Raw genomic sequence first — 27,550 nt, 5'->3', positions numbered from 1 at the left:
TGGCTTTTGCAGGTAATCCATGGTGTTTTGCTATTTGTACGAGTTGTTTTGAGAAATGCACTTACTGTTTTGCAAATCTCAAGGATGATTCGAGAAATGTACCAAAGCGACTGAGAAACACTGTAAAACATAAGTTAATTATACATTTTAAGAAAATGGGAAGATATTTAATGCATTAGTCATATATTATTGGATATAATTTGCACATTTGACCTAACAAAATAGGTTAGAAACAAATTATCTTCTTATAATTATTATAATTATTCTCATACTGTACAACAATAAGTACTATTTTTTGCATTATTGTAAGGGGTATTAATAAAACACAATCGAATAGGTAAAACAATTTGAATTTATTGTTAGCTCGCGGGTTTTTGCCATAGACAGTTTTTGCTGTATCCCTTTTAGCCACAACAAGAACCATATGGTTCCGCCCCTCTCTCGCAGGGCGGAAGTTGTCATTCTAGCCGCTTCCTACTTCCTGCGTCAAAACATTCCGGTGTGTCTATGCGGCTTTAACGGCGCTTTTCTGATTTTATGAGTGATTATGGCTGCGAACAGCAGCATCGGTTCGGCCACGGAGCCTCCGGGACTAGAGACCCAGTGGCGGGAGATCGACAACCTGAACCAGCAGCAGCTCCGGGCCGGAGACAGCTGGTGAGAGAAACTTCAGACTTAATAACAAAACATTTATTAAACAATAACAACAACTACTAAAACACAGAAAAAACACTAACAGTTCTGTGATGAAACTGACAACGCGCTTGAGTTTGTGCGGTCTGAGGGTCTTGAGGTTCTTCAGGTTTAGAAACAGCCATGCCAATGTAATTGAGAGTTCATTGATTCAGTCATCAAATAAAAGAGGGAAACTTTGATACAGGTCAGTTTTCAGGCCTAATAGATCGGATTTCTTGGTTAACAGCTTCTTTAGCGTCAATAAGGTTTGACAGGTTACTTCTCGTACCAGATTCCAACGTCGTCAACTCTACCAAATTTAATTTCTGTTCATTTTCGCTAAGCGAATGTTCACATGATCTGGTTTTATGGTGTCTAGTTCATTACTGCACTTGCTTTAAGTTTCACTTCCAGGTGTGTCAGTCTGAAATGGGAAAGTTACTTTCGGTTTGTTCTCGTTCCTTGAACTGGAAAGGCAGTAAAATATCTAAATAAAAATACATTCTCATTTTGCTTTCTGCATGTAAAATAAATACAATGAATATCTGGGCTAGGGTTCTGTTTTCAATAAATAGTGGATGCGAAATAACAAATAATAATCTTTCAGTCCACTTTCCATCTTTGAAGATTGCTTTCTTTCTACTAAGTGAAATTTTTGATGTTTATTTGAATGCATTTTAAAATATAATTTATTCATGTGATGCAAAGCAAAGTTTTTTTTTTATGCTGGGTAAAGCTGCATTTATTTGATCAAAATACAGTAAATTTGTGAAATATTATTACAATATAAAATAACTGTTGTCTATTTGAATATATTTTAAAATTTAATTTATTCATAAGATGCAAAACTGAATTTTAAGCATCAGTACTTCAGTCTTCAGTGTCACATGAGCCTACAAAAATCATGTTTATTATAATTTATTATTATTGTCAATGTTTAATGTCTCATTCCTTGAACAGGAAAGGCAGATCTGCTGTAATTCTTCCCCGTCATTAAAGGCAAATGACAAGCTTTTGGTGTCTTAATTCATTTCTGACACTGTTGCCCTGTGCAGTTTACGTGAAACAGATTGGTTCTTAAGCTCGTTAAATGATGTTGGACTTCTACAACCAATCAGTGTTGAGTTTGACTGCTACATGTTTGTGTATCGCAGGTATTTGTTGGACAAAAGGTGGTATGATCAATGGAAAGAGTATGTGCACACCAGGGACCAAAATTCTTCTTCCTATCCTGGGAAAATTGATAACACTGAGCTCTTTGAAGGTAAATGCTGCTATGTTACCCACAAGATCCCATAGCAGCGCCATAAAACATTTAATTTCTCATTCTCCATAAATCTGTTCCTTTAAAGGAATAGCTGACTCGATAATTAATAATTGCTGAAAAATTACTCACCCCCAGGCCATCCAAGATTAAGTTAAGTTTTTGAACAAATTTGGAGAAATTTAATATAACACTTGCTCACAAATGGATCCTATACTTCATAGGGTGCCGTCAGAATGAGAGTCCAAACAGCTGATAAAAGCATCACAGTAATCCTCACAACTCCAGTCCATCAGTTAAATGTTGTGAATAGTGAAAAGTTGCATGTTTGTAAGAAACAAATCCATCTAGGCGTCTTCTTACCAGAATATGAGTCCATAATCCATAATAATGCTTCCTCCAGTGGAAAAAGTAAACTGTAGAAAGCGAGGTTATCAAGGACTCCTATTTTTTCTTCTTTCAAGTTTAAAGTTCACTCCTTAATTTCTTACAGACGTTTATTGATGGAATGGAGTTGTGGATTACTATGATGTTTTTATCCTATGTTTGGACTCTCGTTCTGATGGCACCCATTCACTGCAGAGGATCCACTGGTGAGCAAGTGACGTAATGCTACATTTATCCAACTCTGTTATGATGAAGAAACAAACTTGCCTACGTCTTGAACGGCCTGTGGGTGAGTATATTTAAGCTATTTTTCATATTTTGGCAAACTATTACTATACTTTAATGACTGTGGAGGCAGAAGATGTTTTTAATATTTAGTATATTTTCTGTAGATCTGGATTCTTACCATCTTAAAGAGAGGCTTACAGAGAATGATGACTTTGTCCTGGTCCCAGCGGAAGCCTGGCATAAACTCTTGTCGTGGTATGACATGATGGACGATCAGCCTCCTTTGGAGAGAAAGGTAGTGTTAACAAGACTTCTGACTTTTCTTCCTATAAAATCAAAAGAGATGTTGAGATCAAGATAGGCTGTGTTTGTCATTAATTGAGGATGATGTGAACATCTTCTTCCTCTTTCCAGGTTGTTGATCTTCCCAGCACTGTTAAAGTTGAGGTCTATCCTGTGGAGGTCTACCTCTGTCTTTCTAGCAACCTGGAGAGTACTGTTTCTGGACGCTTCAGTCGAGCAGACAAGATACGTGAGTTAAGGCTTTGTTATAGAATCCACGGAATTCACTTAACGTAAATTTAAAAAAGAATGAACTTCTTTGCACATGTTTGTTTTCTCATGCATTTGTCTTCAAATGAATGGCACAAATCTGGCGTGTTTTAAACATAAACGTTTTAAGTGAAATATTTTGCTTGTAAAGTGTGTTAATGCTTTGATTTTATTCAATGACGTTCATACACTACTGTTTAATAGTTTGGGGTCGGTAACCATTTTCTATTTGAATGCATTTTAAAATATAATTTATTAATGTGATGCAAAGCAAAGTTTTTTTTATGCTGAGCAAGGCTGTATTTATTTGATCAAAAATGCTGAAAAATCTTGAAATATTATTACAATATAAATGAACTGTTTTCTATTTGAATATATATTTAAAATTTAATTTATTCATACGATGCAAAGCTGAATTCTTTGCATCATTACTTCAGTCTTCAGTGTCACATGATCCTATGTTATTATTAATGTTGAAAACAGTTCTGGTGCTTAATATCATTTGTGGAGACTTCCATTTATATACTTTTTCAGGGTTCTTTGATTAAATAGATTCTGGAAAAATATTTTTTATAACATAAATGTCTTTATTAAATGAATGCATACTTGCTGAATAAAATCTTAATAAAAAGAGAAAAAAAAAACCATACTGACTTTAAACTCATGAACAGTAGAGTATGTTATTAAGAGTATATCTTTTAAGTTAGATGACAGTTACATCAATACATTACTATTTCTGCTCATAGTAACTCTACCTTTTAACAGGCAAACTAAATGTCTTCAACTATACTTCATTTAAAATAAACTAAATGTTTTCGGCTCATCAAAGATTTAGCTCAAGCTCTGGATTGCCAATTAATTTACAGAATGCTAGTGTCGCTTGCAAGTCTATTTTATATTTGGCATGCAATTATTTTGTAAACTAATGTGTGAAACCTCTCAGGATATCGGCAGCTAGGTGTATCTGAGCTCTGAATGCATGCATGTGTTTTAATCTCTAACGTGTGTATCTGTGTTTGATAGATGCTATTCATCAAAAGATACGGCAGCATTTTAATGTGCCAGAGACTGCTGAGAGCCGACTGTGGATGCGGAATACGGATTCGAGCTCGGAGAGGCTACGGAACCTTAACATGACTGTCCTAGACTCCTGCCTCAGCTCTGGCATGGTAAAATACACACCTAACATTTACACTCTGGTCATCTATTCTGTATTGTAACAATCTGGTGACATTTACAGTAATAAGAACTGCCAGCAACCTCGCCTTGTGGCTTTGTCATATAGACAAACCTTGCTACTATTAAATGAATGCTCTGATATGGGCCACCCTGCATGTGTTTGTGTGTGTGGTGTGTCCTAACATGCTCTGCTCACTCTGCAGACGGTGATTATGGAGATCAGGAATGCGGATGGTACGTGGCCCACATCCAGGCCTCAGATCACGTGAGTATAAGGACACCAGCTTTCTTCTCTCGTGCATTAGTGCAAGTTTCCTTTCTGTTCTTGTTTAGAAAAATGGAAAGACACGTGTCTAATGCACAAAAAGTATTCATCAGCCCCATTCATTCACATCTGTGGTAGGTTAAATGCTTACATCCTCAAGAAATGGCAAGGCAGTGAGATCAGTGTAGCACAAATAAACTTTGAAACCAGTCCTGTGGTTGGTAGAAAACATTGTTCATTTGGAAAATAACTGGGACCATATTATTTACACCCGATGTCGAATAAGTCACTCCAGAAAACCCACATGTTTTGTTAAAGTTTGAAGAACATCCTTTATTGCTTTAATGCCAGAGTCTAATAAACCATTATAATATGGTTTATTTATTTATTTATTTATTTATTTATTAAATTAAAGACTTCAATATGCTTTGAACATTAGAATTCAACAAATCCTTCCCAGATCAAAAATACCATTTATTGAACCTTGGCAGGCAAAATGACTTGGGCCCGGTTTCCCGATAACGCTCACTCTTAGCGTGCTAAGAAGACCTCGAAAGATATATCTTACCAAAGTTGTTTATGTTCCTAAGTGTGTTCCCCGAAGTGTCCCTTAGGAAGCTTCTTAGCACGCTGCCTCTTACGTCCGACGTAACAAGAGCGCTGTCCAAAGTGTGGGTGCTGAATTAGTTGGCATCGATTGCTCATGAATCGATTTTCCACTTCACGCGATGGTGCAATACAGCATTAAGAAAGACAACACGTTCTATGCAAATGAAATATTCCTCAAATTATTATAGTAACATTTATTTTAACATATTTTAGGTTATCAGTAGAATATAGACTATAATTTTAATTATCAAATGGTCAGTAATATGTTCACACCATATGTTGTGATGGTTGGACGAACCGGGTATCCCTCGCTAATCATCCACCCTCTTTATCCCGTTGTGCCACTTGTGCCGCTTCTTGACATGGGTTTAACGACTTATAAAAATGATATAATTTACTTTTATATTAATGGTAAGGTACTTTACGATCAGAATTGATTGGCAAGCAGCTGCAATTACTTATGTTTAATGCGGTATTGATTGCAATTGGTTTATGTTGTTAATAAAAAGCAACCTATCTACAATGAACAGAGAGAGAGAGAGAGAGTTAGATACAAAATATGCTGGGGAAGCAACGTAAAAAAGGGCACCAAGCCTCTCGTCAGAGGAAGTTGAAGTTTTGCTGGACCTTGCCACGAGGTCAGATATCACACCCCAATGGTCCACTATAACCTGCACGTTTATGGCCGCGTATCCCTTTTGCGATGTGTACGCCTGATCAATCACTGATGAATTGGCGATAGGGATATGTGCATGGCGCAGAAGGGCGTTGGTGACAGGATGGACGCGCCTCCTCTTGATTAGGCCGTAGCCCTCTCCCACGACCTCGATGAATCTCTCTGTAGCAAAAAAAAAAAAAAAAAGAAGAAAAAAAACCGTAGCGCTGGGTTTCAGGGCTTAAAGCAAAATCCTGCCGCGTTAGTCTGGCAAGCGCAGGTTTGAGAAGGTCCAATTTATTTTTTATATAGCCACTTCAGGAAAAAGTCAAAAGGGCTTAAGTTTTGCCGAATAAAAAAATTGACATGGACTAAACGGCTCCGCGTCAGGCTCCGTCTTTGATTCAATACAAGGACACATTGGATCGCTGCCATAGTTGGTCGCTTACTGGACACCACCATGCGTACCCATTTATAGATCTTAGCCATTTAGAGCCAAATTGTTTGCCAGATTTTAATTATCAAAAAATTGATTCGCTTTAATTACATTACGAAAAAATGACCACCATATTAGTTCTGATACCACATAAAGTCAACTTCATAAATAGGCCTGTATCCATTGCGAACATAATTTATTATGAGTCTTAAAAAATAACATTAAATCATTGTTGAGCCACAACATTGTCAACATACCATAGTTTGACTTGTACTTCGCTGCGCTGATTTCTAAAGACTGCTGTACAGTAGCGTCTTGAGCTCAAAAAACGCTAAGAGAGAGCTTACGAATGGTCCAGACCAACCTTACAAATGTATGACTTACAGAAGATATACTTAGCGTACGAACGTGTCGGGAATCGTGCCATAAGGTTAAGAGAGAGGTTAAGGAATAGGTTAAGAACTACTTAGCGATAAGAACGTTTTGGGGAACCGGGCCCTGCTCTACACTTCAACAACCTTATGATGCGATAATTTTTTACAGTGTCATGAAACACTGTGCTATAGTCAATACAAATTCATTCATAATAGTGCTCTTCACAATACACATGGTTTTGAATTAATATCTTTATGCCTTGTATTTCATGCCAGATTAGAGCTGGGCGATAATGTAGTTTACATTTTGTGACACTTCAAGGCATGGAAACAAGCAGTTGTGATTTGCTATATAGCTAATATCGCTTTACATGCGTGTACTGTATGTATGTATGCAGATGTAGTATATTTCCAACTTTCTAATAATAACAACTTTCTAACAATAATATTGTTAAATTTTTGTGACGAAAAAATCAGGCAGTTGAGATTGGCTATATATTATTATTTATATCACATTACATGAGTGTACTGTATATATGTGAATTATAATAATATATATCCAGCATTGTATTTGGAGCTTTGAACATGAACAATAACAGCTAATATTGCTATAAAGTGTATATACTATTTATATGAGTGTACTGAATGTAGGCAGGTTAAGTAGGATGTACTATATACAACTTTTAATATATCTCTGGGTGATATTATAGGTGACATTAATATAATAAAGTTTATATTCATGGATTGTGTGGTTTGTAACTGAAAAGTATTAACAGATTGCCTTAACATTTAATTCTTAATTGTAATTTTAGTGTAACTGTCGAAAATTGTTGTATAAAAACTAACTATAACTGGTTGTGCTGCAAAACATTTTACTAAAGTTATAATTCTCAAAAATAATTCAAGCATAGCAAGCTACCTACCTAGCCAGTATTTTTGACCACTGTAAATATGTTTGAAAGTTTGTCCAAATCAAAAATTGAAATGCAGTTGTCTCATGCAGAAATGCTGTTTAGGTGGGTAGCTCTTTGGACTTTAAAACATCACTCGGATTTTATTTAAAATTTGGAATTATGGAATTTTTTGTCTCCAGGCGGAACTCTGATGAGGACTCGTATCAAGGCCCTCCTGGAGTGTGTGGCCTCACAAACCTAGGCAACACCTGCTTCATGAACTCAGCTTTACAGGTCAGAGGTCATGCACACTGAACACTCATAATAAAGGCATTTCTTAAAGTGAAGTGTGCATTTTTCCCCCTGCAGTGTCTAAGTAACACACCGCCACTGACTGAGTACTTTCTGAAGAACTCATATCTGGAGGAGCTGAACTTCACCAACCCTTTAGGCATGAAGGGAGAAATTGCAGAAGCCTATGCAGATGTCATCAAACAGATGTGGTCCGGCAGGCACTATTCTGTGGTTCCTCGGGTGTTTAAGGTAACCTAATTGTAGTGATCACTCTACATTAGCATTTTTAGTTCAAAACTTGTTCACGGACACCAGCAGAACTCAAATCAGTTGGTTCATTTCAGATACTATACTGTTTCCCCTCTTCTTTATATGATTGCCTTTCTGCTTTTCTATCAATAAAGGTTTAATATACTTAATATACAAAAACAACTATTAGTACAATAATCGTTTAATGTTTTTGGAAGACGTCTCTTCTGCTCACCAAGGCTGCATTTATTTGATCTATTATTTATGTAATGTTTTAGGAATATTGTGGAATATTACTACAATTTAAATTAACTGTTTTCTATTTTAATATATTTAACAATATTTTTGTGATGCAAAGCTGAATTTAGCAGCCAATCCTTCAGAAATCATGAAAATATACTGATTTGTTATAAAATATACTGATGATACATTGTATTCAGGATTCTATGATGAATAAGAACAGCTTTTATTCAAAAGATTAATTTTTTTTTTACATTTTAAATGTGTTTACTCTCACATATGATCAATATAAGTCATTTATAAGCTTTAAACACTAAAATTCTGTTTGTTTTTAGTCTTGCTCTATTAGTAGTGCAGAAAATTAAGCAGCCTTGTTTGTGTATGTCTTTGCAGACCAAGGTCGGCCACTTTGCGTCACAGTTTCTGGGCTACCAGCAACACGACTCTCAGGAGTTGCTGTCTTTCCTTTTGGACGGTCTACATGAAGACCTCAACCGGGTCAAAAAGAAGGAGTATATTGAACTCCGGGATGCTGATGGCAGACCTGACCAGGTGCTTTACACACACACTATAGTACACAAAGAATATATCTTTATTAATAGTTCATTTATCGAATGCTGTTGTCACTCTTGTTTATAAACAAAGTTTAGTCTCTGTAAAATCCACTATTGGTCGACCTCTAAACCTAACCATATTAATATCTCTACTACAAAACAAAGTTTTCCTATGAGAATCTAATTTCTATTTATTCCTAACAGGAAGTGGCTGAGGAAGCATGGCGCAACCATTTACGGCGGAACGATTCGGTCATCGTCGACACATTCCACGGGTTGTTTAAGTCAACGCTGGTGTGTCCCGAGTGCAACAAGGTCTCTGTGACCTTCGACCCCTTCTGCTACTTGAGTGTGCCCTTACCTGTTAGTAAGGAGAGGGTCATGGAGGTGTTCTATGTGTCACTGGATCCAACGGCCAAACCCACCCAGGTTTGTATAATGTCATATAATTGGAAAAAAAAAACCAGCAAAATAACAAAATGCTCAGTCATTTTTGGCAGGAAAGGCAGCATATGTGCAGCACGACAGACATGCTCATTATGAGTGAGCCCATGCTATGAGTTTGGCAGATGTGAATGATGTAGCACTGCAGGTTTGTAAACAGGAAGACAGCTGGTGGCGTGTGATGATGTCATCAGAGCCGGTCTTGCTTAGGGCAAAGTAGTTTGACATTTCTGCTGAAAAGCGTTTAGTAAGGCTTTTTTTTAGTACTGCTTTACTGTGAGTTTTGCTCATCCTGGTGACTGATGATTGTGTCTGTCTTCCCTCTGCAGTATCGTCTGATTGTCCCTAAAGCTGGCAGAGTGATTGATTTGTGCACTGCCCTCTCTCAGGCAACAGGCCTCCCTCCCAGCCAGGTTCAAACAAGCCTTTTAACTACTGAAACACTGGCAAAATTTATTGACAAATTTTTATTGATATATGACCCCAGACCACAAAACCAGTCTTAAGTTTTCATTAATTTAATTAAGCTGAATAAACAAGCTTTCCGTTGATGTATGTTTTATTAGGATCGGACAATATATAGCCGAGATACAACTATTTGAAAATCTGGAATCTGAGGGTGCCAAAAAATCAAAATAATGAGTAAATCGCCTTTAAGGTTGTCCAAATGCATATCAAATGCAGTATCTTTATGGAACATGATCTTTACTTAATATCGTAATGATTTTTGGCATAAAATTAATTATTTTGACCCATACAATATTTTTTTGGGCTATTGCTAAAAATATACCCCAGCAACTTAAGACTGGTTTTGTGCTCCAGGGTCACATATAATCTTGGTTTAATTAATGATATGGCCCTGTATCCATGTCGTCAAGAATCCAAACCCATTTAAAGTTTTTGTTCTGAGCTCATCATTGGTCTGCTCTTCACAGATGGCTGTGGCTGATGTTTTCAATCATCGCTTCTATAGGATTTACCAAACTGATGAATTCTTAAGCTGCATATTGGACCGGGACGATATATTTGTGTAAGATAGAACTAATCTGAGTAAACCGTAAACATACAGTGTTATTACAAATATACAGTGTCAGGTAATTGGAAATGAATGAACCAGGCTTAATAAACAATGTTGTCCATGGGAATTCATAAAAAAATATATTTATATACATGAAGTGGGTTATAGAAAAGTATCACCCCCCTTTAAATGTATCTAATTTTGTTGCTTTGTATGTTATTGTTAAATCTTTCACTTGGATGTTATAAATTGCACAGAGTAAATACAGCTGGATAATATATAATGAAGTTTATTTTCTAAATATAGTTCATAATATAATTATGCATTTATATAAAATTATATATACATATTATTTTTTAAGTTGTTGTTAGTGTCTTGACTTTTCCACTTTTTTTTTTTATTATTCATATAATGTAGTTTATTTCAAAATATAATTCACAATGCATTAGGTTTTCATCTTTTCAGATAAGAAAAGAAAAATAATATGTATCAAAGGTGCATCTCCAGACAATTGTTGTGGTGTGTTGATGCAGGTATCAGCTGAGCAGCGGTTGTGTGGATCAGGATGGTGAGGAGGTGGTTATGGCCATCTACATGCGTGAACGCTCCCATTACAGAGATTACGGCTCGGGCAGCAACAGTTATGGCACGTCCCTGTTCGGTCACCCGCTGCTGATATCTGTGCCACGCAACCAGTGCACAAGGGAAGATCTTTACCAGCTCCTCCTGAAAAGACTGGCGTAAGTCTAGCCACTCATGTTCGTTTGGTCACAAGCTAGTTTTGATTAAATATCAGGATCATATCGTTTTCAGTGCTGTACATTTATGATGGTTTTCTTTTGTTATAGAAGGAAAACACATACAGTGATCATGATAGAGACTATTTAAACAATAAACAAAAACAGTAATATTAATTAGATTATAAAAATGTTACCAGATATGTCATTAGTCCTGGAATCAAACATTTTTTATTCTACATATGCTTTGTATTTTTCCTTTATTGTGTTTTTTTTAACTGCATCGGATTGATAATTGTCCATACAAATATTTTTGTACATATTTTACTGACAGTAGATGCAGTCAATTATACACTTCTTTGTATAAATGCATCTGGTAACTAACTGCTTCTTGTGTCTTCTGTGATCATATTGGTGTTATTGTGATTGTTTATTTCAGTATCACTGGTTTTTGAGTGCATTTTGTTTTTAAAGGCCAAAGTTGGGTTGCCGTTCATATGAGTCATGATTGTGTCCCTACATAGGCGATATGTCCGTGCACTAGACCCTTCAGAAGAAGTAGAGGAGGAAGAAGAAGAAGAGGAAGAGTTGTACAAGGCACAGACCAATGGAGTTAGTGATGGTATAACTTAGTTTTTCATTTTAAAATAAATTAATACATTTATTCTGCAAGGATGCATTAAATCCATTAAAAGTGATGAAGTCATTCATAATGTTACAGAAGATTCCAGCAGCACTGTTTTAATGTTTCTTAAAAAAATGTTTCTTGAGCAGCCAATCAGCATATTAGAATAATTTCTGAAGGATCATGTGACACTGAATACTGGAGTAATGATGCTGAAAATTAAGCATTGCATATCAGGAATAAATTACATTTTAACATATATATTTAAATGGAACATAGTTATTTTAAATTGACATAATATTTCACAGTATTATAATAAGATACTTCTTTCAAAAATGTTAAATGACCCCAAGCATTTAGTGTATCAATAATGATCCATTTCTGAACAGATGAAGGTGAGGAAGACTCTGAGGAGACAGGGCCATCCAATAAAGAGGAAGTGACTCAAGAAAGCAGTCAGACCGAAGGGCAGAACAACTGCCAATCAGAAGCCAGCCCGAGCAGCGAGGGGGAGGAGAAAGCTGAGGAGGAGGAGTCGAGCAGTGGACCAGACGGGGGCAGCAGCACGGAGGAGGGCCAATCAGCATGTGGCACCAGTGACACCAACAACCAAAACGCCACTGATGGAGACCAAAGTGTTGGCACTGAACCTTCGAGCAAGAAGGAAAAGGATGAAGATGAGGTCGAGGAAGAAGAGGAGTATGCATCTTGTGCGAAGGCAAATAAGAGGCTTCCGGGAAGACGGCGCTACACGGAGAGGCGGAAAAAAGCCCTCTTTACCATGCAGGCGGTCAACTCTAATGGTACCACGGAGCGAGGGATGGGAGAGTTGGATGGCAGCTTCTCTTTCAGCTGTAAGTGTACTCTAATGAGAAAACTCCATTTATTACAGACTTCTCTACACATCTGATGCTTTTGTACAACTTCAGGGTCATGTGCGGACAAGCGAGGGTCATAACAAAGTGAGACTGCATGTCTTTTATCTCTCTGGGTGCTCAATTCACATCTTTTTATAGTCATGGTATCCTTTAACTCAGAACATTCATAAGTGCAAATGTTCCTGCTCCTAATGGCGTGACTCACTGTTTCCGTTTAGCTCAGCCATATATCGCCATCGACTGGGACCCTGACATGAAGAAGAAGTACTACAATGAGAATGAAGCCGAGGTAGGATTACTAATGAATGGGTCTGAATCTGTGGGGAGCGAATCTGCAAGTGCTCTCCTCCACCCTCAATATCACGACTGAGGTTAGACCCTTGAGCAAGGCACCAAACCCCTAACTGCTCCCCAGGCGCCGCAGCAAAAATGGCTGCCCACTGCTCTGTGTGTGTGTGTGTTCACTACTCACTACTGTGTGTATGGACTTGTTTGGGTTAAATGCAGTGTACAAATTCCGAGTATGGGACACTATACTTGACTACACGTCTCTTTTGTTTTAAAGTATTGCTCCTAATGCAGTGATAAGTCAGGTCACCTTCACTTATGTAGAGCTTTAAACAATACAGATTGTTTCAAAGCAACTGCACACTAATGAACAGGAAAATAACAGAATTGGTGATATGCAAGTTCTGTTGTAAAGCAGCTCTAAAAAGATTATTCAGCTGAAGTCAGGTCAGTGTTGATTCAGTTAAGTAATGGTGCAGTTGCTCAATTTCTTAAACAAGTTCAGTTCAGCTATAAGCAGCTCTACAAAAGTCAGTTCGATTATTAACTCAGTTCAGTTCAGTAACAGTATTAATGTTGCGAATTCCAATCAGCTAAAAATAACTGTCAGTGCTGTCAAATAAATAATATAACTGAATATGTGTTTTAAAAGTGTTTTAAACCAGCACTGCATTGCCTAGCTCTTCTCTCATCTAATTTATCAAATATATTGGTTCTCATCCCAACACAGCAAATAAATAAATAAATAAATAAACATTTTTCCATTCCTTATTGTGCTATCCTAAATATGCATTAGTTAAATGTTTTCAAAAAATAGCATTTATTATTGTATTTCTTGAATGTCCATGACGTCACCTTGTACCTCACCAGTCAGGATTTTTAAAGCTTTTTAATATGTAAAATATGCTTAAATTCAATATTAATTTGGTCCTTTAATTAAATATAAAAATCCTTTAGTTTCAGTCTTGTCTGTTTCGAACTATGTAAACTGCAGCATTTCTGTTGCAAACATGTGTTTTTTATGTTTATGCAGAAATACATAAAGCATGAGAGCATGGACGTCCCTCACCAGAAAATTACAGTGCAGCTGCAGGAATGTATAGCGCTCTTCACCACAGTAGAGACACTGGAAGAGGAAAACCCCTGGTAATCTACTACTTGGTTCTATCAAAGAATCTAGCCTTTTATTCCAATCTATCCCTTATGAGCATGAAGAAAGAGGAACATTTTGTGTTGTTAACTGCATAATTTAAAGCCAGAAGCATTTTTGTCATAATTTCTAGAGGTAAATTTAAAGAACAGGATTGCTTCCTCTGCACATGTAACTTTGTCTTTGTTTATGTGGTCTGTAGGTATTGTCCGACATGTAAAAAGCATCAGCTTGCCACTAAGAAACTGGATCTATGGTCTTTGCCAGAGGTTCTTATTATCCATTTAAAGCGTTTCTCCTACACAAAATACTCTCGAGAGAAACTGGATACCATCGTGGAGTTCCCCCTGCGGTAAGATGAAGTACTGTTTGTCAGATGAAGACATACACTAGTGTCCAGAAGTTGGGATTAGTAGGATTTTTAAAGGCTCAGTTCACCCCAAAATGTGTATATCAGGTTTCTTCTTTCAAATGAATCCAGTCAGAGTTATATTAAAAATTGTCTTTGATCTTTCAAACTGTTTAATTGCACTCAGTGGGTGTTGCAGTGCTTCAGTCCAAAAGAAGTGAAATAAAAAGTGCCAATCCATTAAAAAAAAAAAGTGTCTCACATGGCTCATGGGGGGTGAACAAAGTCTTCTTTTCTTTTTTGTAAGAAAAATATCCATATTCAAACCGTTATATTCACTTTAATCTAGCTTGCGCTCACAGTTGTAAAATGGAAGCGGTTCACGGTAGAATGACATCATGAGGTCAGCGTGGGCATGTGCAGGTGAGTCTCATGTAAACATTTGTTACCAGGAGTAAAGGAAGCAAAGTTTCCTTACTTTAGCAAAGGAAAACCAGTATCCTCTTAGCTTATATTGAAATCCTCTGACATTCTTCTTTACAAATCCTCGTTTTGTTCTTCTGATTAGTGACTATTGTTTTGTTTTGATCTCTCCTTTGCGTTTCCCTGTGTGTCACTTCTGAGCTGTGCATGTGCATAGCTGACCTCATATGTCAATCTTTTTACAGCTGTGAGTGCAAGCTAGATCAAAGTTATTATTACGTTTTAAATATGGTTATTTTTATTACAAAAATGCATCGATTCCCTTCAGGAGGACTTTGTTCACCCCTTGGGGCCATGTGAGACACTTTTTATTAAGGGTGGGCGCTTTTTAATTAACTTCTTTTGGACTGAAGCACTGCAACAACCGCTGAGTGAAATTAAACAGCTTGAAAGATCAAAGACAAATTTTAATATAACTCTGACTGGATTCGTTTGGAAGAAGAAAGCCATATTCACTTAGAATGACTTGAGGGTGAGTAAATTATGGGCTAATTTTCATTTTTGGGTGAACTAACCATTTAAATGTTTTTGAAAGAAGGCTATAATGCTCACCAAGACTGCATTTATTTGATAAAAAGTACAGTAAAAACAATAATATGTTGAAATATTAAGATAATTTAGTATAACTATTTTCTATTTGAATGCATTTTAGATTGTAATTTATTCCTGTGATGCAAAGCTGAATTTTCAGCATCATTACTACAGACTTCAGTGTCACATGATCCTTGAGAAATTATTCTAATATATATTCTGATTTTCTGCTAAAAAAAAACCTTATTATCAATTATGAGAACAGTTGTGCTACATAATAATTTGTTTAAACTTATTTTCACGAAAGGTTTATTTTTTTGAAAAATAATAAAAGGTTTAAAAGTACAGCATTTGCTTAAAATAAAACTTTTGTAACCTTATTGATGTTTTTGTTGTCACTTTTTATCAATGTAATGCTTCCTTTGTATAAATGTATTAATTGGTTTTATTGGTTATGTACAGTTGTAAATATTATTCATTCATTCATTCATTTATTCTTGTTTAATGGTGATATATTGCATAATTATAATGGAAACGTAGGCTCATAAATGTTCATAAAACTAACTATCTTCGGTGGTTGATTCTCCAACTATTCCATTTGTTTCCATATGTTGTTATTGCTCTGGTGAAAAGCAGCTTTCATTCTTTGCCTGCAGGGATTTGGACTTCTCAGGTTTCCTCCTAAAGAAGAGTGTGAACAGTACCGAACCTCCCTGTAGATATGATCTGATCGCTGTGTCCAACCACTACGGCGGACTCCGAGACGGTCACTGTATGCATCAGTCTTTTTAGCTTTTATTAAACCATATTAACGTCAAAAATTGCATTCTGTTTTGATTAGTGACAATAACATTACGCAAATATTTCTCTTTTGTCCCCTTCTAGATACTAGTTATGCCCGAAACAAGGATAATGGTCAGTGGTATTACTTTGACGACAGCAAGGTGACCTATGCAACGGAGGAACAAATAGTGGTGAGATTAATGCATCTTTCTGTGGTGTGCTTTATCAACATGAAATCAAAATAGACCCTATGGTTTTTATTAAATTTGATTTATCAGTGCATGCTCTTCTAAAATGAAATGTTGGTTTTTCCTCAAAATACAATAACTTTTTCAGCCTCCAAAACTACTTGCCTCCAAAAAAAACGATCTGTTTAAAATGATGTCCACAAGAAATGATCATATCCATGGATTGGAATTGTTTTATTCTACATAAACTTGTTGAGGCCGCTCCCAAATCTAAAACAAAAATCTCAAACCCAGGTGTAATTTTGGAGTTGGCTAATAATAATATCATTAAAAATAAAATTCATAAGCTTTCTGTTTAGTCCTTTTATAGTGCTTAAGTGTGATTCATGAAAGTAAATCTAAACAAACAAAACTATTTAAAAAGCACAATATGACAAAAGTTTGGGGTCAGTTTTTTATGATTTTAATACTTTTATTCAGCAAGTATGCATTAAACTGATCACGAATGCTAGATAAGACTGTTATAATGTTACAAAACTGTTCTTTTGAACTTTATATTCATCAAAGGATCCTAAAAATATATAAATTTCCAATAAAATATTAATATGCAGATCAGCATATTAGAATGATTTCTGAAAGATCATGTGACACTGAAGACTGGAGTAATGATGCTGAAAATGCAGCTTTGATCACAGGAATAAATGACAATTTAAACAGTAAACAGTGACTTTAAATTGTAACTATTTCGCAATGTATTTAATGCAACCTTGGTGAGCATAACAGACTTCTTTCAAAAACCTAAAAAAAAGTCAATGAAATGTTCACTCTCCCTCTATTCTTGTAGACCAGTGCTGCCTACCTCCTGTTCTACCAGCGCCAAGACAAGATCCGCCGGCCCACAATCCCTCCACCCATACCCTCCTCCACCCAGACAGAGAACCACATCTCCTCCCAGACCGGTGATGGCATGGATGGAGCCGCTTCCTGTGTCAGCATGGAGACGGACTGATTTCTGTCCGTTTTTCTTTTACTCATTCTTTCTCACTCTTACCTCTTCCATTCGCGCACACTGTCTATCATCTTAATCAACAGAAACTTGAACCTCCGCCTCTGCTCTGACACCGACAGGAAGTACGAGGCTGGGGCAACTCTCTCAGGCTGGTGCACGAGCATCATGGGATTGGGAATGAGACTTATGTGTTGTTTTTTCTTTGTGACAAACTCAAGGAAACGGGTTAGGCTGGTACCGGCGGATTCAGTCGCTTCAGTGACGATGAGAATTCAAAGAATGAGGTTTCCGCTGCAGGTCATCATCACTGACATGTTCTTTATTTTTTATCTAAGCTTGCTTTTCTGAGCTAGCTCAGCTGCTGTCCGCGGTGGTGATGACTGATCTGAACGTACAACCTTCAGCTGCACTGTTTAGCATCATGAATCAGGCCTTCTGTTTATTCCATCTCATCGTGGGCGCTGTTAGCAGGGATGCTGGGGGTGGGGGTTTCTCATATCAGGGATGTCATGTTCAGAGATGCTGCTTCAGATTTCTGAGATCTTCTTGTTAAAATGTGGATGGAGAAATAGGTGGAGGTAAATGAGAAATAGCTTTCTGTCCACTCACTCGTGATCTATTTATTTTCGTAATTGCTTGATGCTAATGTGGAGTGAGAGATTATACATGTAAAGAGTGGCTTCTAAAGATTTATTTTCATTCTTTTGATGTTTTTTTCCTCTGTGGTAAGGTCTGGGAAAAGACACTCTGTTGCAGGACACAAACGGAGACCTGATTTCCAGCGAGAATTAGCTTTTTTTTATTTTTTTATCTTAATTGAAAGAAAATGCACCGCAATATTTAAATATTACATTCTTTTTGACTAACTGCCTGCAATTTATAATGAACTCTTTGGAGCAAACAAGAATATTTCAGCATAGTGCTTTCTGGATAGAGCTCTTTACGTGATGTTTTTAAGGCACCTCTGTACAGTATTTTTGTATTAAATGTTGTATTATCTATGATCATTTGGATCAGATGCTGGGAATGGGGGAGCTTTCATTTTATTTTGTTAATTATAGATTGAATATATAATTGTATACACATCTTTTGATATGAATAAATGCTGACTTTAAAGTCAAGGTTAGATTGTACACATTTGACTTCCATTTACATTGATTTACCTCTGAAAAAAGGGATGTTTAGATCCTTTGGCAACGGGAAATGCATTCACTCGGTTCATACTGATTGCATATTAACATTTCTCAGTTGCTCATAGTGTTGTAATTCATTTGGCCCACTGTGTAAAGAAAATCTTATATAAAATGCTTTTTCATTTGCGCTAACCATTAAATGAATGCTTTATTGCTTTCCTCAGATGATAATGGATACAGTTCATCGCACTGTTCTATGAGAGATGTACCGTATTTTCCGGACTATAAGTCGCACTTTTTTTCATAGTTTGGCTGGTCTTGCGACTTATAGTCAGGTGCGACTTATTTATCAAAATTAATTTGACATGAACCGAGAGAAATGAACAAAGAGAAAACCTGACCACGAGAGGGCGCTCTATGCTGCTCAGTGCTCCTGTAGTCTACACTGAGCAGCATAGAGCGCCCTCTCGTGGCTGTAGATGGTCATGTTTTCTCTCGGTTCTTGGTTCTAAATGCGACTTATAGTCCAGTGCGACTTATATGTTTTTTTTCTCGCCATGACGTAATTTTGAACTGATGCGACTTATACTCCGGTGTGACTTATGTTTATACCGTATTTTTCGGACTATATCACATATATATGTGGGAGGAACATTTAATTCATTCAGTATGTTCTAATGTCTTATATAATAATATGGGTGAATCTCACAAAACCTGTCCAGAACAAAAAACTAAAGAAACCAAGGGGAAAATATTAAATTTTATTTAATAAAATGAAGCATTTTGACATTTTCAGGGCAACTCAACATTAAAAAAATTTTTATGAAAATGTCTGTACATCATGATAGTATTTTTTTTTATGTAATTTGTGCAGATTTAGTTACAGATTAAATGCATTATTACAGTAAACTGCAAATGGCGAGATTTGTTCTTGTTCGCATTTGTGAGATTTACAAACTTGTGACGAAGAACTGATGGGAATTTTCTTGTAGTCTGCTTTACAAATGGACAGTTTGTTTTTTTGTAAATAGAAAAAAAATTGTTCCTCAAATGATTTAGCTCCTTTCTCATCTTCAGTCTTCCACTTTGTACAAGGTTTAATGAATGTAACGATCCATTTAAAAAGAGTTTTACTATTTTACTGTAAATAATGGCTTAACTCTGGCATTTATTTTTCTAAAATAATTCATTAGAGCTGGAATCAACAGCTTCAGAGAGCCACAAACAGCATAATTTCTTTCTAATATTAAATTCAGATATTTATTAAAGCTACCGTGTGACCTGTGATCATGGTTATATTATTTCAGTGAAATCCATCAAACGGTCAGCTGTGAATATTTGAAATGTTAAAGCAATCAGTTGGTTTGAGAAACCAACTTTTATTTCTGTCGATGCTACACAATTTATTTTGCAATATTCAAAAGCACCTTTCACAGTATGAAACGCCAAATTTCATATTTGTGATTTTGTATTGTGTGGGCATTTTTGCATAGAAATGAAATATTATAAAGAAGTTATCAAATAAAAGCTTTTGAGTTTTGAATATGGAGTATGTAGTATTTTCAATCTGCTCATTTTCTCTCACCTGAAGCACAAACTGATTTCCTCCTCATCTTAGGGTGCAATATAATCTTTATTAAAACCCAAAAAGATTTTCAAGGCATCACTTCTCATATAAACACACTATTAAGACATGACAAATTCTGTATATTAATACTTCTGCCATAAATTTATATAATTTAGATCTATGCTTACAACTAATCAAATGTTTATGTGCAAATCCCAGTTCACACAATCATGTCAGACATATTACAGATGCTTTGCAGGACATTCAAGGAGATCACTGCAGTCAACGAGTATCAACATTTGAATCGTGTAAAGAAATCACATCTGCTTATGAATTGAACCATCTTAGCAGCTTAGCTTAGTTCATATCAAAAAGTGATTTGAAATCAGGGTTTGTTTTTTACTGTAATTCTTAGCTAAACAAGTTCAGATCCTGACACATGAGCTCCTCTTCTACGTTCTCCAGGGCCCATTTGTGCTCCACAATCTCCAGGGCTTCCCACTCGCTCTGAAACAATGGTATTGAATACACTTAGAGCATTGAAGAGCTTTACACATCTGAGAAGAGTGTGAACATTCTGCTAAACGTCCCCTTTTGTGTTCCACAGCAGAAAGAATGGCGTACGTGTTTACAACAGCATGAGGATGAGTAAATGATGAGCACATTCTCTCTCTCTATATACAATCACTTGTGTATGAGGATTGAATCGACTTATTGCACCCAGCACAATCTGCGTTCCCCAAGAAATGTGATGTTTCAATAGTTCTGTAAATATGTAAGCTTCAAAATGGCAAAGTTTATGGTTTCACAATTATCCTAAGATGATGAGGGTTATGAAATTAAAGCAACCATGTTTCCACACCAGGGCTACTGTTGCATCATTCCGTCCACTGGGGCTGTAGACGCTGTACTCCCAAGAAAAATGTACTTTAAATTTGTGTTAAACACAACTAACTGCTGGCGTGTTTTGTTTTTTACGGTTTGTTGCATGCATGTTTGTCCCAGAATAATTTAATATTGCTAAGAAAGAAACCACATAAAGAGAATTATAATTACTTATAAATGGTTTTGTTCAAATTATGTCCTGCTCACCTTAAATGCTTTATTAGGATCAGGAGGCATCGCCATCGCCGCCCCTGTCATTTGATCCTGCATAATCCTCGACTGATCTGCAGCTGAAAATAAACACCTAGCTGAGCAAGTCATCTCAATTTTGAAGAAATCATGCACAATATATATATTCATTTTATGATATTAAATATTGTGTTATATTAAAATAATATACTGTATAGTAATATAATATATAAAAAGTGAATATAACACAATAAGGTTGAGGTCATAAAAGGGTCTAAATATCAAAAACAAAAACAACCAACCATTGTCTTGTCCAAGGATGAGTGTGTACATGCTTCTGAGCCCAAACACATTAAGAAAATACCATGATGCTGAACTGACCCTATAAGAGCAATATATTCAGATTTTATTCACAGTTTTCAAGTTCTGGTAATAAATGAAAAAACATCAATGTCAATACTGTACCAGGAAGCGTCCAGAGAGAGCAGCTCAATTCCTCTCTGTAGCATGGGCTTAAATCTCAGAGTCAGAGGAAACGGAACTTTAGCTGAAGGGGAAACAAGCTTTTATAAGACTTTTATAACAATTCATTTAAACTCTTACAAGCGCACTTCGTTTCAAATAACATTCACTTGAGATTTAATCAGATAAATAGAAGCCATTACAACTTTTAGGCATTTACTAGTCAATCTTGTCTGCTTTTTGGTAACGATGAGAAAAAGCAAACTGTAGCTGCTTTAAGAGAGAACAGAAGCTTGATGCTAGCACTGGACTGAACAAACGCATATGCGGTAATCTGACTATGGTTAGAGCCCACTTACCAACCTCTGCCTTTCAGAAAATGAGTTATGAAAGTACTGGCCAAATGTTACATCACCCAATTAAAATTCAGAAGCCGGCTGTTTAGGATTAGAATGTCTCCCTTCACACTTTTTAGATGCATCTTACATCCCTGAATTCAGTCGCACTTACAAATGATTGTTTTAGAAATAAGAAGACTACATTCACACATGCTCACTAGATCCTTTTTATAGTTTAGCATTTCAAGGGAGTTGCTCAGCACCAAATAATAAAAATTTGCTGAAAATTTAGACACTCTCAGGCAAAACAAGATGGGTATATGGGTTTGTTTCTTCATCAGATCAGATTTGGAGAAATGTAGCATTACATCTCTTGCTCAGCAGTGGATCCTCTGCAGTGAATGGGTGCCGTCAGAATGAGAGCAGATAAACATACCACAGTAATCCACACTACTCCAGTCCATTCACAGTCACAGTCTTGTGAAGCAAAAAGCTGCGTGTTTGTAAGAAACAAATACATCATTAAGACGTTTTAACTTTAAACTATTGCTTCCAGTTAAAATACAGGTCCTCTATCCAGAATATCAGCTTGAATGAGCTTGGATTTTCTTCACTGGAGGAAGCGTTATTATAAATTATGGATTACAAGCAATGATTTGAAGATAAAACACCTAAATGTTGGATTTGTTTCCTACAAACACAATGCTTTTCACTTCACAAGACAATAATTAATGGAGTGGTGAGGATTATTGTGATGTTCTCATCAACCGTTTTGACTCTCATTCTGACGGCACCCATTCACTGCAGAGGATCCAGTAGTGAGCAAGTGTTGGAATGCTACATTTCTCCAAATCCGTTCTGATGAAGAAACAAAGTCATCTACATCTTGGAAAGCCTGATGGTGAATACATTTTCAGCTAATTGTAATTTTTAGGTGAATTATTCCTTTAATTCCGACAATTAACAAACGCTCTTACTTGTGAGAAAACCAGAAAAGGCCCAGTTGATCCATCCTCCAATCACAATCATTGGCAACACATTGGTCAGATTCCCCTTCATCATGTCCATCATCATGCTGGGATCTGGGACAGGTTTTCAAGCACAGATATTGCAGATGTTATAATGGAGCATAGTAGATCATTTCTTCTATGCTTAGGATGTTAAAGTAGCTCTTACCAGTCATGGGGTTTTTGGGGATCACCTTTCTTTTGACCGTCTTGAAGAATCCAGTCTCAGGGTTGTTGAAATAGTGTTTTCGCATGGCAAATGACTGAGATGAGATGGTGTGATTGATCAGTGACACAAACATGTAAATGGAGTTTTATAAGTTTATTCCACTCAAATACCCTGGGCACTGTAATTCATAAAGTAATTAATACCTGTTTGGGAAGATATTTTCCATTTTCTCTCAGGATGCGGCTGCGCAGCAACACTTGGCTGTGATTTAAAAATAATTAAAATAGATACATATATATGCATTCACAAAAGACATTTAAAATAATTATGTAAAAAATTAAATTGAAGTAATTAAATTCTTAAGAAGAACTTGCCTATGATTTAATAATTTTGCAGGAAATAAGATATATTTCCATGTATTGTAAATGGGACAAATTTAAAAGATCTAATGATCAGGTTTGGACAAAATTCAGGAAATGTCTCCTTTTCCATTCAGATGATTTTACTAAATTATTTATAGGTTTACACCCTGATATGCAGAATACATATCCACATAGAATATTTCTAAACAATAATGTTCAATACTGCCAATTTAATTCACTCAGCAATCAAAACTTATTTTTTAATCAATTCTACATTTTTTTGTAACAATTTTGTGTTGGATTAAATTAAACAATTTAATAAATGGAAATGAATGAATCAATATTTTGCCAAGACAACTATGTATTTAAAGATATATACTGACATATTTTTAAGTTATTATTTTAATTAAAAATAATTATTGAATATAATGGAATTGTGTCAATATTTGTAATAATGTTTTTCAATCTTATTCATCTTTTTTATAGAATTACAGTATTTTACATATTGTGAGTTTGATTACGTGTTTATGACTAAACACCTGTATGAATTCATCATCTCACCTGTCAGACACCTGCTGCAGATCAACTTTCTTGTCGTTATGAATCAGCTGAGTGACGTAATGACGCAAAACTCCGACGAAGAATGTGATGAAGACTATGGGCAAAACAACCCACAGGCGGATACTGGAGTCGAGCAGCAACTCTGGACCTGCCATTTCCTTACAACTATCTGTACTCAAAACACTGACACTAGTTTAATATAATGCTCAAATTACGACAAAGTGAAAAGTCCAACTATGGTAAAACTATTGAACTTTTATACTACAGTAATGGCACATTGCTGCGTGAACATGCGCCATATACGCAGCTGCTTTTTGACCTTTGAACTAGTAGAAAGGTCCGATTCGTGAACGAGTCGTTGTATTGAGTCGGATCTTTTAATGAATGTTAATGGATTCACAAACTAGTCTGAATGATTAATCTACTGAATCATTGCACAATTCAAATGAATATGACTTTTCTAAAAGAAAAATATTTATTATTGTTATTAGGAAAATTTTATATACATCAAACTAAAAGGAGTAACTCAAAACCCTTTTTAGTTTATTTAAAGTTTAAAGTTTATTTAAAGTTTAAAGTCTTTAAAGTTTATTTAAAATCCAGAGAACCGTGTCTCTGCTGAATTTAACACGTTTGTGGTGGACATTATTTTTTTAAGATAACTTTTTTTATTTTAATTATTTCAAATTTTACGTACAAAATTTGTAAACATAATCAAGTCATAAAGTTAAAAAAAACGCTTTTTAACGCATTCCTTGAGACGAACTGTTTCAAAGAACCGATTCGCAAGAATGAGTCGCACGTCCCCTCACTTTGAACTATGACATATTTACATAGTCACTTATGTTTTATTATTTTCTATCACTAACTGATAGGTAAAAGAATGGCTAATCTATGAAAAACATATATAAATAAAAATAAAATAAAATAAAATAAAATAAAAGTTAGCTTACGCCATTTCCGGTTTCGAATCAGGGAGCCACGTGACATGCTGAAGGAAGGTTTAGCTTCACACAGTCGAGCCTTTTCTATTAAAACAAATTCGTTTTGTCAGCTGCTAGCCTGCTAGCGTTTTAGTGCAGCACCACCCCAGCGAAGGGACTGTCGATCTCTGATGCACGTTAATATTAGAAACATTGACTACGATTAAAATAAATATCGCCTTATCATAGTCGATCTGCAACCGTCTTTTTTCATATCATGACTCCTGGGGCCCCCGGTATCAATGAAAAAGTATTGCAGTATGAGACATTTATCAATGAAGTACTGAAACGAGACTTAGAGTAAGTATCATCGCTTGATTTTTAGCTTTGCTTTTACCATGTTTACATGTTTGTACCATGGTTATGCCGTGATTTCTTTAAATATGTACTTTAGTAATACCTATAATGGTATTATTTGAAGTTCCATTGAGTTCCACGTAAATACCAATTTTACATAATAACGTATATGTATGTTAACCTCCAACAAGGGTTTCTGCACCAAGTGCTAAGTCAGGTTTTGCTTGGGGATCAAATACTTATTTCACTCACCGAAATAAAAATACATTTCTAACCTTTATAAAATTTGTTTTTTTCTGGATTTTTTGGTTGGTATTCTGTCTCTGTACGTTAAAATAAACCTAACATAAAAATTACAGACCCTTCATTTTTTTGTAAGTGGGAAAACTTACAAAATCAGCAGGGGTCAAATAAATGTTTCCCACTATATGTATATGTGTATGTGCATAAATATATAAAAAATAATTAAAAAGAAAAAAATTATTTGCCACAATTTTAACTCCGTGCTCTGACAGGAAAGTATTGGAGCAAAGAGATGCTGTGTATGAGAAAATAGCACAATACCTTCAGCTGAAGAATACAATTAAAAGCATTCAGGTATTTTATCTACTAAACCATATTTTATTCTTTTTCAATGTCCTTATGTGTTTCTAAGTGTTTTTTTTCTTTTCTATGTAACCTTGCCTGTCTCTATTTTCATTTGTTACTCCGTCTCTATCGTTTTCTTGCTCTCGTTGTGTGTAATTTGTTGCTTTTGCTATATTTTATTTATCTTTAGGAAACTGGCAGCAAAGAACTCAAAACAGATGTTGACCTTGGCTGCAATTTCTTTGTGCAAGCCCATGTGTAAGTATTGCAAGTCTGTGAACTGTACATCAATGCCTCTGTCTAACATTTTAAAAGCCAAACTCATGAAGGATTTATTACTTTTTAGACCTGATGCATCCAAAATATATGTGGCAGTTGGATTTGGATTCTTTGTCGAATTCACACACGCAGAGGCTTTGAAGTTCATAGAAAAGAAGACGAATCAGCTAACGGAGTAATAGATCATTTGTTTTTATCTTTTGGTTTTTGATTGTTTTGAAATGTGCATGTTTGCATTTTTTAATTGTTACGTTGAGATGTTCAAATGTTCATCATTATTTAATTATTTCAGATATACTGAAATCCTTACCAAAGATGCAGCAAAGATAAAGGCCAACATCCGCATGGTTCTGGAGGTACAAATCATTATGGTTTACTTGCTTGTCATTATTATTATTTTTTTTTACTTTTTATTGTGATGCTTAAAAAAATTTTTTTTGTAGGGATTAAGGGAATTACAAGGTCTGAAAGATCTTCCAGAGGCCAGGAGAGAGGTGTTTTAGTACAGTACACCAGTCACAGCACAGTGTATTAAATTTGCACATATGATTAATGTTTGTTTCAAACAATGTGAACTTTATCAGTTTTAGAGAAACATTGCCTTTTAACAGGTTATACTGTTGTTTTTGAAAAGTTTTGCTGAATAAATTGTAAGATTTTCAGTACCTACCATCAGTGGCATTGTGATCATTTTAAATAACTACATCACTGTACGCACAATACATGAACACATCGTCTTTTAAAACCTTAATTTAACATTAGACCGTCTATATGAAAATGAATATGTAAGAAGCTTCTCGTTTAGACAAGCAACTTATTCATGAGATTGTATAATTGTAAATTAAGAAAGTCATGTGTGATGTAAACTGGCTCATACATTTTTATTTCCTTAAAACAGGACTTCTTACAGAAATAAGAATTCTACCATTCATTTGGGTGATTTCAGCAAGCCACAAAATTACACTGTGAAGCCAGTCTTGATGTATATCTAAAATGAAAATATAAATCTGTTGAATAAATGTAAATGAGAAAATGGAGGTAATTTAAAATAAGTAGAATTAATTTGTTTGTTGAATCTACAAATAATAAGAACAAAAACTATGTGTAGATTACCCTGTTCGCATAATCGGTTATTCATCCTTTCTACGAGTATGGTGTTCGATATAATGCTTTCAAAATATATGTGTGCTTCCTTTGGGATTCAAGATTGCACCTTCAATGAATTACGTGGTGGTTAATCGATCATTAATTGTACTTCTGTTTTAGCTGTTCTGATTGACGAACACAGTGGTTAATTTTATGTTTCTGCCGCATCTGTGTGATGGCTACTCTGTCACACTAGTAACAGTTGCCATGGAAACTGGATGTTGAATTGTGGCATCTCTGGAAGACT

General features: G+C 35.6%; 3 protein-coding genes across 5 annotated transcripts; 2 read left to right on the top strand and 1 right to left on the bottom strand.

Annotated features, from left to right (window-relative positions):
* The first annotated feature begins 444 nt into the window (after positions 1–444).
* LOC128018948 (ubiquitin carboxyl-terminal hydrolase 11) lies at positions 445–18,470 on the top strand. Of its 3 annotated transcripts, none has more exons than XM_052604848.1 (21): positions 445–657; positions 1,830–1,939; positions 2,719–2,849; positions 2,969–3,086; positions 4,130–4,275; positions 4,489–4,550; positions 7,718–7,811; positions 7,887–8,060; positions 8,694–8,852; positions 9,059–9,283; positions 9,628–9,711; positions 10,234–10,328; positions 10,850–11,056; positions 11,578–11,675; positions 12,068–12,532; positions 12,775–12,845; positions 13,878–13,990; positions 14,197–14,346; positions 16,014–16,129; positions 16,243–16,331; positions 17,173–18,470. In XM_052604848.1, exons 1-21 carry the CDS (start codon positions 548–550, stop codon positions 17,335–17,337), a joined length of 2,982 nt encoding a protein of 993 aa, XP_052460808.1. In that variant the 5' UTR covers positions 445–547; the 3' UTR covers positions 17,338–18,470. The 3 variants fall into 3 exon arrangements, with proteins under 3 accessions (XP_052460808.1, XP_052460809.1, XP_052460810.1); XM_052604849.1 differs by lacking the exon at positions 445–657 and adding an exon at positions 2,522–2,615 and having other exon boundaries at positions 1,833–1,939; XM_052604850.1 differs by lacking the exon at positions 445–657 and adding an exon at positions 2,433–2,615 and having other exon boundaries at positions 1,837–1,939.
* A 1,614-nt stretch (positions 18,471–20,084) lies between these two features.
* Positions 20,085–24,348, bottom strand: LOC128018949 (ER membrane protein complex subunit 3). The gene is made up of 8 exons (XM_052604851.1): positions 24,011–24,348; positions 23,291–23,348; positions 23,088–23,181; positions 22,889–22,993; positions 21,577–21,658; positions 21,414–21,493; positions 21,130–21,212; positions 20,085–20,544 (listed from the first exon to the last, which is right to left on the bottom strand). Exons 1-8 carry the CDS (start codon positions 24,163–24,165, stop codon positions 20,449–20,451), a joined length of 753 nt encoding a protein of 250 aa, XP_052460811.1. The 5' UTR covers positions 24,166–24,348; the 3' UTR covers positions 20,085–20,448.
* A 621-nt stretch (positions 24,349–24,969) lies between these two features.
* Positions 24,970–26,827, top strand: uxt (ubiquitously-expressed, prefoldin-like chaperone). The gene is made up of 6 exons (XM_052603454.1): positions 24,970–25,293; positions 25,806–25,887; positions 26,069–26,136; positions 26,225–26,332; positions 26,450–26,513; positions 26,601–26,827. The coding sequence occupies exons 1-6, from the start codon at positions 25,211–25,213 to the stop codon at positions 26,658–26,660; spliced, it is 465 nt and encodes a 154-aa protein (XP_052459414.1). The 5' UTR covers positions 24,970–25,210; the 3' UTR covers positions 26,661–26,827.
* The last annotated feature ends 723 nt before the right edge of the window (positions 26,828–27,550 follow it).

Source organism: Carassius gibelio, chromosome A8 (genome assembly GCF_023724105.1).
Source record: "Carassius gibelio isolate Cgi1373 ecotype wild population from Czech Republic chromosome A8, carGib1.2-hapl.c, whole genome shotgun sequence".
Classification (NCBI taxonomy): domain Eukaryota; kingdom Metazoa; phylum Chordata; class Actinopteri; order Cypriniformes; family Cyprinidae; genus Carassius; species Carassius gibelio.
The sequence above is the reverse complement of the archived record's forward strand: the minus strand, read 5'-3'. Positions and strand labels throughout refer to the sequence as shown.

What these genes read in the sequence shown, in the direction of transcription:
- LOC128018948 (XM_052604848.1), top strand. Translation starts at nt 548, where the DNA reads ATGGCTGCGAACAGCAGCATCGGTTCGGCCACGGAGCCTCCGGGACTA. An exon ending in CAGGCCTCCCTCCCAGCCAG is followed by an intron (nt 9,712 to 10,233) that starts GTTCAAACAAGC and finishes TGCTCTTCACAG; the next exon opens with ATGGCTGTGGCTGATGTTTT. An exon ending in ATCGTGGAGTTCCCCCTGCG is followed by an intron (nt 14,347 to 16,013) that starts GTAAGATGAAGT and finishes CTTTGCCTGCAG; the next exon opens with GGATTTGGACTTCTCAGGTT.
- LOC128018949 (XM_052604851.1), bottom strand. Translation starts at nt 24,165, where the DNA reads ATGGCAGGTCCAGAGTTGCTGCTCGACTCCAGTATCCGCCTGTGGGTT. An exon ending in GAAAATATCTTCCCAAACAG is followed by an intron (nt 23,182 to 23,290) that starts GTATTAATTACT and finishes ATCTCATCTCAG; the next exon opens with TCATTTGCCATGCGAAAACA. An exon ending in ATCCTAATAAAGCATTTAAG is followed by an intron (nt 20,545 to 21,129) that starts GTGAGCAGGACA and finishes CCATTGTTTCAG; the next exon opens with AGCGAGTGGGAAGCCCTGGA.
- uxt (XM_052603454.1), top strand. Translation starts at nt 25,211, where the DNA reads ATGACTCCTGGGGCCCCCGGTATCAATGAAAAAGTATTGCAGTATGAG. An exon ending in ATACAATTAAAAGCATTCAG is followed by an intron (nt 25,888 to 26,068) that starts GTATTTTATCTA and finishes ATTTATCTTTAG; the next exon opens with GAAACTGGCAGCAAAGAACT. An exon ending in TTCTTTGTGCAAGCCCATGT is followed by an intron (nt 26,137 to 26,224) that starts GTAAGTATTGCA and finishes ATTACTTTTTAG; the next exon opens with ACCTGATGCATCCAAAATAT.